This window comes from Pan paniscus, chromosome 3, assembly GCF_029289425.2.
Source record: "Pan paniscus chromosome 3, NHGRI_mPanPan1-v2.0_pri, whole genome shotgun sequence".
Taxonomy (NCBI): domain Eukaryota; kingdom Metazoa; phylum Chordata; class Mammalia; order Primates; family Hominidae; genus Pan; species Pan paniscus.
Genome location: NC_073252.2, coordinates 153,855,149 through 153,866,221, shown reverse-complemented (window position 1 = coordinate 153,866,221; position 11,073 = coordinate 153,855,149). Strand labels below are relative to the sequence as shown.

The 11,073-nt window shown below is 39.6% G+C and overlaps 1 protein-coding gene across 1 annotated transcript in view; it reads left to right on the top strand.

The window, feature by feature from the left end:
* Nucleotides 1-196: 196 nt before the first annotated feature.
* CTSO (cathepsin O) overlaps nucleotides 197-11,073 on the top strand; it is a 30,615-nt gene continuing 19,738 nt past the window's right edge. The window contains exon 1 of the mRNA XM_003822559.5: nucleotides 197-1,229. Within this exon, the coding sequence (XP_003822607.1) occupies nucleotides 1,095-1,229 (135 nt within the window). The 5' untranslated portion in view covers nucleotides 197-1,094. The remainder of the gene's footprint in view (nucleotides 1,230-11,073) is intronic.

The following is an 11,073-nucleotide window of genomic DNA, read 5'->3' as shown; positions in this document are numbered from 1 at the left end:
ATTACGAAGTTTGCATTGGAGAATATTGTAACTCACTGCACCTAGGTAAAAACTAAAGACATAAATCTGATGTTAGTTCTAAAAATCTACAAGGGTAATGATATGAATTTCACAGACATGGAAGCCTTGTTCAGAATAGATTATAATAGAAAGGCTCGGTAGAGCCAGGTTCATGAGTGTGTGACCTGTGCAGAAGTGGGTGCTTAGAAGGCCCATGGCTTGGGTTAATGCTCTGCTGTTGCCGTCTTGAAATTCTTCACAATTTATGAACAAGGGAAGTTCATTTTCAGTTTACACGGAACCCTGCAAATTATGTACTTGGCTCTATCTTCCTTTGCAAACGGAGAAACAGGCTTCAAGAGTTTTGAAACTGCCATAATAGATCCAAAAACTGTGTACGCTTTTCACATCTGTACAATTTTGTTACGAATTTATAAACATCTGCTGAATGGATGACTCTATGTATTGGCCCACATCACTTCAGAACTAGGTCTTGAACTTAGGGATTGTGGCAAGAAGGAAAAAGGCAGGTTCCGGTGGCTCACAGGGCAGGCCAGGTGGCTCACACCTGTGAGCATTTTGGGAGGCCAAGGCAGGTGGATCACTAGAGTCCAGGAGTTCGAGACCGGCCTGGGCAATATGGCAAGATCCTATCTCTACTAAAAATACAAAAATAGCCTGGGGTGGTGGCACGCGCCTGTAGTCCCAGGTACTCTGGAGGCTGAGGCAGGAGGATCACTTGAACCTGAAGGTCAAGGCTGCAGTGAGCCCTGATCTCAACACACACACAAAAAGAATGACTCTCAGGCTTCTTTTTTTCTAATGGATGGAAGTGAAACCTCGAAAGCACATGGTCAAGTGCCTGACTCTTCCAAAACAAAAACAAAAACAAAAAAACTAGCCTCAGCAAGGAGGTCCGTAGCCTCCAGCTGACCGGATTTTCAGTCGCAGAACACCGGGGACCTAAAAAAGGGTCAATCTCAGCATCCTGCACTCAACCCAGCTCCTTCCGCCCCTCGAGCCCAGGCTGGGAGGAGCCGAGGAACCGAAAGAGAAAACAGGCCGCGCGGGCGGCAGAGGAGCCGGGCGCCGCAATGGACGTGCGGGCGCTGCCGTGGCTGCCGTGGCTGCTGTGGCTGCTGTGCCGGGGCGGCGGCGATGCGGACTCCCGCGCCCCCTTCACCCCGACCTGGCCGCGGAGCCGCGAGCGTGAAGCCGCCGCCTTCCGGGTACCGAGCGCGCGCCTCCCCGGGATCTGTCCCTGCTCCCTCACTTCCTGTCCCGGGTCTGGGCTGCGGAAGAGGGCCCCCGAGAGCTGACCCTGCTCGTGGGCACCCGTGGCTCTGCGATGCGTCTGGGGCCCTGAGCTGCGGGTGCAAAAGCCAGCTTCTCTCTCCCCTCTCCTTGTGCTATGGTGTCACTCCCCCATGCCTTTGCTAACCAAAAGACTTGATTTTCCAGAAAAGATTTGTCGCTATGGATTTTTGGGACGCACCCAAATAAATCCATAGATACGTCCAAAGTGTCCTTGGTGGGAAGAAGCACCCCCTTTTAGCAATCCCCTCGATCGTTGCCACTGGCTTCCAAAGCTCTTCTATTTCTTTTTTATGAGAACCAGAAACAGGGAGCAGCCTGTTGGTGGAAGAAACCTGTCGTGTTTTTTTTTTCCCGAGGAGGGCGCTAGTGATCAGAAGTTAGAAACAAAGAGCCTGCCTTTAGCCAGATTAAAGAATCCTGATGGTTTATGATTCTCCTTAAACTAACGCACCACCTTAAAATTTCTTCCTGCCTTGGCGGAGACTGAGTTGAAGAAAAGAGAAACATTTAATTTCCTTTTCATATTATTATACGAAATATAATATAATTTATATTTTATAATATTTATAATAAATGCTTAGATTTGAGTCTAGCATGAAAACTCTGGAAGGGACCAGTTAGCTGAGCACAAATAATGATTTTCCTGAAACCAAGGAAACTGCAAGGGATGCCGATTTAGTGTTCGCCTCACTATGTTCTAGATAGCTGATACTATTTAACACATTTTTAAATTCATGAAAGATGCCATTATCATGATTTAATTTATTGGAAAAGAAAATTCTTTCATTCTGAATCAAACGTAAGTCTGAGTTGAGTAATATTGCTCAAGGAAGTGTATCTTTTTTCCCGGTGTTTGTTGGAATTTCTCACAGGATTTCATAGCTGTGCTCTTTTCCCCCGACTCTCCTGGAAAGCTCCAATGTTTAGGAAGGCCAGCCTTCCCTGATTCTGTCCACTCTTACATTTTGTCCAAACCGAGATGTGTACTGTTATCTCCACTTTATTATTCTTGAGTTCAGTTCTAGCTATCAAAACCAGAAGTCCTCTTACTCTTTCAAGAACAAAATTCTGGCCTGTATTCTACCCCTATCCTCAACTTACGTTCGTTTTCCTGGTAAACCAAACCCCTTAGGGGAAAAGTCAGTTTCACCTTTATTGGTAATGTATTCATTGGCTAAATAAATAAACACACTGTCAGGCTCCTAAAAATAATATTTCAGGACAAAGCTCAAAGGGCTAGACTTATAAATATATTTTTAACATTTATTTAGATTTTAGATAATTTATAAATATATATGTGTATAATTTATGTAGTGACTCATACTGGTCCTGTAAAGAGGCCATACCCTGATGAATGTCTAGAAAATGTAACTTTTCTCAGGAGAAATACAAAGAAACAGGTTGAAAGATGGAAAGTTGGAAGTGGAGGAGGATCGAATTATGAAGACTCTTAGTACATTTTAAAAACCTCGGGTTAAGAAATACTGAAAAAATTTTCAAAGCAATTGCTGCCTGTAAGAATTTGCTTCATGAGATGGATACCCAAAAAAGAGAACATTGAGGCTTCAACGCACAGTTGCTGGAAACTGAACACCTCTCGGTGCTTAGTTGGACTTTATCCAAGAATGCTTTAAAACCGATTTTCTACCTTAGTGGTCCCCAATCTTTTGGCACTAGGGACCGGATTCATGGAAGACATTTTTTCCATGGACGGGAGGAGGGAAGTGGGGGAGATGGATGGATTTGGGATGAAAGTCTTTCATCTAAGATCATCAGGAATTAGTTAGATTAGTTAGCTGGAGATTGCCGTTCGGACTTGGGATAGAGAGCTGGACAGTGGGAAAGGTGGAAAGGGCCTTGCCTCCTTGGTAACCGTGAAACTTCTTGTTGAAATCAAGTTAATTCATTGGTGAATTGATGATTCAGGGGTTTGCAGCTGAAGATCTGGTTCAAGAAAGTCCTTGATTAATTAGTAATGTCTTTCATGGTCATGGGTTTAGAGAATGGTGAAGGTTTTAAAATTTGTTTTAATCTTAGCCTTAGATCATTTTGTAAGTTTCCCAGGAATGCACGTTAAATGAAAGTTAGGTTAGCCCATGACTTTCCCACAAAATATTGTAGTATTGTTCAGTGAAAACTAGACTCCACTATGGTTTATTATGGGATGCCTCACAAGACACCTGACTTTGGATGGCACCCCTTATCTCTGCACTTTCACTCCTTTAGAAACTTCCAGTACTCAGGAAGCTCTTAACTATTGGATTTAGCCTACTCTCCTTTGTGCCAAAACCTAGCTATGCCCTCATATTTACTGATGCTCATTATTTTACCACAGAACATTTGGTATTCTTATCCTTTTGGGAGGCACAGACCCAATATTGGATCCAATAAAAGTTGCTTGATACACTCACTTTAGAATAATATCTATGCCAAAGTACATGTGATTTTACATAAAATTTCCAAAGCTTCACCTTAAGACCAGTTGCCGTAATGACACAGGTTATATTATTATAAGATTTTTTATATATTTAGGAATATTTATTTATGTGTAAATAGATGGCCATAGCATCTTTATAACAAGTGATCCTAACTAATGAGCCACTTATATGTGCTTGCCATAATCAGCCCCTTGAAATCTGGAATTAGGTCCTCCAAATAGGCTTTATCCAAGAAAGCTTTAAAACCTATTTTCTACCTCAGTGGTCCCCAAACTTTTTGGCACCAGGGATTGGTTTCATGGAAGACAATTTTTCCACGGACTGGGGTGTGGGGGTGGGGTGAGGAGGATGCGGATGATTTCAGAATGAAGCTGTTCCACCCCAGATCATCAAGCATTAGATTCACATAAGGACTGTGCAAACTAGATCCCTTACATGCACCGTTCCCAGTAGGGTTTGTGCTCCTATGATAATCTAATGCTGCTGCCGATCTGACAGAAGGTGGAGATCAGGTGGTGATGCATGCTCGCAGGCCCCTCACCACCTGCTGTGCAGCCTGGTCGTTAACAGGCCACAGAACAGTACTGGTCCATGGCCCAGGGTTTTGAGACTCCTGTTCTACCTTATATAAAGATGAAAACACGAATTTGATGTTAGATAAGGTTGTTCAGCAGACTTTTTCTGATGAATCTCACTTAAAGCATACATTGACTAAATGGAAATATATCATAAACTTAAAATCATAGATTATAATTTATTCATCTTCCCATACATTTATCCAATACTTTATTTAATTTTTACTGTGTCTAAAGAACTGGTCTGGGTTTTCTGAGGGATACAGTGGAGAATAAGACACGTGCTGTCCTGTAAGAAATGTACACAAAAAATGAATATCGTTATGTTTAAGCATTGTATCCTGTAAATAAACATTTTCCTGTAAATAAAAAGAATGTAAAGACTTATACACTGGAGAAATAGATTCTCCCAAGTAGTTCACAAAAGAATGTATTTTTAATTCAATCTTTTTGTGTACATGCTCACACAAATACTGACTACACATTTCTTATCATACATAGTAAACATATATCTGCAATATGTTTACACACACTTCAGTACACTGTACAGGAAATACTTTGTCTAAGAAACTTTTCAAAAGCAGTAATTTATAAACGTGTATCCTTTAAAAAGCTTTTATTGTTCTAATCCAGGGCTTCTCAACAGTGGCACTATTGACATTTGAGAATGGATAGTGATTTGTTGTGGGGGACCTTCCTCTTCATTGTAGGGTGAGTAGCAGCATGCATGGGCTCTATGCACCAGATGCCAGTGGCATCCCACCAGTATGACAATCCCCAGTATGACAAATGAGGGACAAAATTATCCTCAGTTGAGAATCACTGATCTAAAGTTTACAACTCCTAAGTCTTCCAAGAAATTCTCAGTGATGCTCTTTGTATACAAATATTTTACCTTTTTTGCTCATCCTCAGCTTTACTGCAATTTCCAGAAACGAAAGCACTCCCAAGGAGAACATTTTAAATCTATGTGTACAATTTACGATTTATCCTATGAAACTTCAAAATCTGCAAATGAAAGTTGTTAAAAGTCTGAGTAATGGAACTGCAAGACAAACAATGAGTTTAAAGTGCCGAAGATAAAGTGAGCTTCCAAAGTACCTTAGGTGTCTCTGTTAATTTCAATATAAAACTTATCCCATGGATACATGGGATTCATTGTAAGGGAATACACACATCATTGCGTATATTGATAAAGGCAAATAAATCATCATTAGTGGAAGGAAACCTAGATATCAATGGGGAAAAATAATAGATGTTCACTGCCTTTTCAGCTGATAAAACAGACATGAAGTCCCTTAAAGTTTATAACGCTTCAGTAGATTTCTTGCAGGCTAAATAACTATACCCCTCCACCAAATACTAGTTGTGTGATCTTAGGCAAATCATGTATCTGTTTCTCAGATTTATTCTTCTGTGAAGAGGGGTAATGTTAGCAATTACCTTTATACAGGGCTAAGTTAATTCATGTAAAACACTTAGAATGAATACTTGCATTCAATTTAACAATCCCTTCAACTCTCTGTATTTAGTGCATTCAGTGGCTGAGAACTTTCCTTGTAGAGAAATGAAAACTCAACAGTTTGCTCATAAAAGATTCGCTTACTCCTTTAGAAACAGTTGAGTACATGCAAGAAGAAAATACATGATTTCATTTACTCTTACTTAGTGGCAGTCTGTGAGAAAGATTTCACAGATTTTTCCCCTCAGGGAAGTAGATTAAGGAAACATCTGAGAACCCCTCAAGCCACCCTCCGTGGGTTTCTACTCTTTGATTGTTTTGAACATGACCATTTTCCTCTTAACTTACCCTAGCCGGAGCATTATCTAAGACTGTGGTTACCCACAGCTGGAAAGGTAAGAGGGCCAAGATGCCTGAGATAGCTGGAAGGGCTTTCTGATCCTGTAAGAAAAATGTTGATTTCTGAGGAATTTTAAAACTGCAGCCTAACCTCCTCATGAGACTGGTTCAGGTCTCTTGTCAATAGAGTTATCCTGTTTTATGATCAGACTGAACCCATCCTCTGTTTGTTGTTTGGCCTTGCTGGGATGTTTCATGACTACTCTGCAGTTCTTATCAACCTCCTTTAGCATACTCATGAAGCATCCTAGCTAGGCTAACAGGTGGGAAATTAGAATATGGAAGACACTGCTTAGAAACATATTACATTTAAATCACAGTTCAAATATGTGATCACCTCCAGTACACATGTGCACACACACACACACAAAGGCAGCTTTAAGAGATTCTACCTCTTAGAAGGATGGCTGCTAGAAGTCATAATAAGGATAGCTTTAGGGACAGAGTCTTACAGGGACAGGGTCCTAGGTATGAATTTGAGAGGTTATACCTATAATAAATAGACATATAGTATGCACAAGACGTACTAATGCCCAAGGGACATGTTTTTCCTAGTTTTATAATCAGGATAATTTCTTCAAGCTCTTGGGTTCTGAGTTACCCTTCTGTTCAGGAATCTGATATCTCCCTTTGTAACTCATTCAATTAAACACACTTAACAACAACAAAAAAAGGTGAAGGTAGTTATTTTTCACCAAATCTGTTCACCAAGGCTGTTCTGATTTATCAGCTCTAATTTTTCTCATGTAAGATCTAATTTTTAAACATCTGCACTTTTCAAAAGTATCAATGAGAAGTTTCCTATGTATTCATCAAAACTTTACGTCTTTCCTCTCATAAATGAAGTTAAGGTTCAGGTCTTTTCTTTAATATTTTATATGACTTTAGAGATGGCTACTCTAAATTTGCTCCCTATCATATCCTCTGTTGAGAACATGTGCCCACTGATCCTTTACCTAACGGAGGTTGTTGGATGTAATGAGCAGCAAGGGCCTCATACAGACTTCAGTTTGTGATGCTTCTATGAAATCTTTAATAGCCAGAATCAAGAGAGACCGGAAAAGTCACTTAAAAGAATTGATAATTCAAGAAATGAAACACAGGGCTTTTTCAATTTTAAATGATGTGAAACCCATGTTAGTGAACTTGATAAGTGTGTAGCAAACAAGACAATAAATAAATAAGAGAATAGATATTCTTGGATATACTGATAGTATTATTTTACCATGAAAGCAACAGATTGCTTTCAATAGATAATATTGATCCTCATTTCTAATGACATGAGAAATACTTGCTCCAAGTGAATCTGAAAGTATGGTCTTTGAGCGCCATTTCTATAATCCAAATACTCTGTTTAAAGGAAAAGGAAGATAGAGGATGAGAGTATTTTAACTGAGCATTTATTTTGCCAGTCTCTGTAATAAGTGTTTTCCAATTATTATTTTATTTCATCCTTACATTCTTCCAGATCAGTATTACTCCATTTGTTGATGGAAATAAAGCTCAGAGAGGTTGATTATATAGCCAAAAATTGCACAGCAATGGTAAGACATTTCAAATTGTTGCAAAGTTAAAAAGAGGCCAGGCGCGGTGGCTCATGCCTGTGATCCCAGCACTCTGAGAGGCTGAGGCGGGCAGATCACGAGGTCAGGAGATTGAGACCATCCTGGCTAACACGGTGAAACCTCATCTCTACTAAAAAAAATACAAAAAAAATTAGCCGGGCATTGTGGCGGGTGCCCGTAGTCCCAGCTACTCAGGAGGCTGAGGCAGGAGAATGGGGTGAACCAGGGAGGCGGAGCTTGCAGTGAGCTGAGATCACGCCACTGCACTCGCCTGGGTGACAGAGCGAGAATCCGTCTCAAAATAATAATAATTATTATTATTATGCTGTGTTCAGAAGCCTCCAGGGAAGTACTTTTAATGTTATTAACGGTTTTGCAAAATCAAAACAAGTGGGTAGAGATTAGTGGTAGGGAGAGGACGAAGCAGAGCACTTAGTGGTTTAGAGTATTTTGCTGTTGGCAGGAAGTCAACAATTTGTATAAAGATTGAGTAGCCCTGACATGGGCTATGGAGAGCTGTGAAATGACAGGAGTCATTACACCAGAATAGCAAATGGAATTCTTTTAGAAGTTGGCTCCTGGTTGAACAAGTGGAAGACAGCAACATTTTCAAAAGTCCTGCAGATACTAGTGCCACTGACATAAAGAACAGTGTATCAAGTGGTAACAAATAGAAAACATATGTGGAGATATTTGTCTTTTCAAACACATGGCACAAGACCAAAACCAAGTAACTGTTATTGGAATCATCATTGAAAATTAGGGACATAAATATTTAAAATAAATAAATAATACATTCATTTATTTCATTATTAAATTGGTGTTATTATAACTACTTCACAACCAGAACACCTAAACTTTGGATGGTGAAATGACACTCATAAGGCAACACAAAAATTAAGAGAAGTACATGGGAACTCCCTGCCAACGATGTATAAGTTTGTTTCATCTGGCATTTGCCAACTTGAGTGGCAATATATTGTTTTTCTCGTAGATGTCACAAATGATCTAGTGAGATAAACTTGCATTAGCTCTCCAACTAAATAGAGTATGTGGCTCAATTACTGCCTCCTCTCCCAGACACACGTGTAGAACCCACACGTACAGCATTGCCTACACTCAAGAGTCTAAAATCCATTCCTAGAATTAGATTTTCTTAATTAAACAATTTGTGTAATTTTAAGGATCTTGAAAGGGCGTACCAGTCTATACCTCACGTGCGTGCGTGTGTGTGTGTGTGTGCGCATTTGGTGTGGTGTGGTGTGGTGTGTGTGTGGTATATTCCTTTTTTGTTCTGTTAATAGGATGTATCATACTGACGATTGATTTTGAAATTTTAAACCAACCTAGCATTTCTAAATAAACTTCACTTGGTCACAATGTATTGTCCTTATCATATATTTTTAGATTTGATTTGCTATTTTGTTAAGGATTTTGTGTCTACAGCGTATTTATGAGGGATACTGGTATGTAGTTCTATTTTATTTAGATACATTTTTCTGGTTTAGAATCAGGGTAACACTGGTCTTATTTAAGTTGCAGCGTATTCCCTTCTTCTTGATTTTCTCAAAGGATAATATTGGTATTACTTCTTTCTTCATTGTATAAAGTTCACCAAAAAGCCACCTGGGCCTGAAGTTTTCTTTGTGAGTCAGTTTTCACTTACAAATTTAATGCCTTTAGCTGATAAAAGGCTGCTCAAGTTTTCTATTTCTCCTTTCATCTTTGGCAATCTGTGCCTTGCAAAAAGTTTGTCCATTTTGTACAGTTTGCCAAGTTATTGTCATAAAGTTGTCAAAATATTATTCTTCTAATGCCTGAAGCATCTGTAATCATGGCTCTTCTTTCATTCCTAATATTGGTAAATTGGTTATTCATGTCTTCTCATTCTTTTCTTATTTATTTATTTATTTATTTATTTATTTTGAGTTGGAGGCTCGCTCTGTCGTCCAGGCTGGAGTGCAGTGCTGTGATCTCGGCTCACTGCAACCTCCGCCTTCCAGGTTCAAGCGATTCTCCTGCCTCAGCCCCCTGAGTAGCTGGGATTATAGGCGCCCACCACCACGCCCGGCTAATTTTTGTATTTTTAGTAGAGACAGGCTTTCACCATGCTGGCGAGGCTGGTCTCGAACTCCTGACCTCAGATGATCCACCCACCTCGGCCTCCCAAAGTGCTGGGATGACAGGTGTGAGCCACTGCTCCCAGCCTTTTTTTTTTTTTTTTTTTTTTTTTTTAATCAATCACAGGAGCAATTCCTGTGAACTAATAGGGAGAGGTCCAGGTAGAGCTATCTGATTGCAATGTAATTCTGACCCTGAGTGAAGGAAAAAAGGAAGGAAGACTGGGGAAGAGTTCCATGCTGTCTCACAGTCCAAGGAAAGTTTGGTTTGGCAAGGCCATCAGGGAGTCATTAATCAAAAACCAGCTGTCAGGGGAGTCCCATTTGTCCCCCAAATAGCAAGCCTTAGCACTAAGTCATGAGCTAGGTGCAGCCCGTAAGAACTGTGGCTTCCCTTGGTGTGATCATGGAGATTTCAACTAGCAGCAGCTAAACTCCCTATAGAAAGAAGGCTGGGAGGCACATTCTCATGGCTGCCACATTCTCTCCTGTACATTCTTAACATCCTACATTTTCAGTGCCTTCCTGACTACTCCAGCTCACAAAGATGGCCAGGCAGTACTTATTGATTGAATGAATCCTCTGAATTCCTTAGCAGTTAATAGTCTCTGGCTTATATTTGTCGTTTGCCATATACAGAATTACCTTGTATTCTAGTTCTATTTTTACATTTATATATCCAGGTTATATTGAAAGCCTTGCTTCATCAAGATTATTTTTAAGTACCTCAAAAACTTTATTAATTGGTTGATTAGCAATCTTCCTAGGTATGCACAAAAGGAAAAAAAATAAGATTATGACAACTTCCAGCAATAATTTACTTAAAAATAAACAGCTTAAAGTTATTAAGGGCATGATATGGAAAATGTCACTTATCTATTTATTCAACAACAAACACTTATCAAGGATCTATTGTGTGCCAGGCATGTGCTAAGTGAGTGTCTCACCATAAGGAAGAAGACATATAAGCAGTCATCATTTTGCTTATAGGTTTTTGATACAGACACACAATAAACACATAAGTACATAGACAAATATGTAGAAGTGCTAGGGTTGGAAAGGTACCAAATGATAGCCCCTTGAAATTTTATTTATTCTATGTAATTGGTTAGTATTACAAAATTGAAGCATGTTTATATATACAAGATAAGCTTAAGATAAATTGTCACAAAATTCAAAGTTGAGAAATCAGTAAAT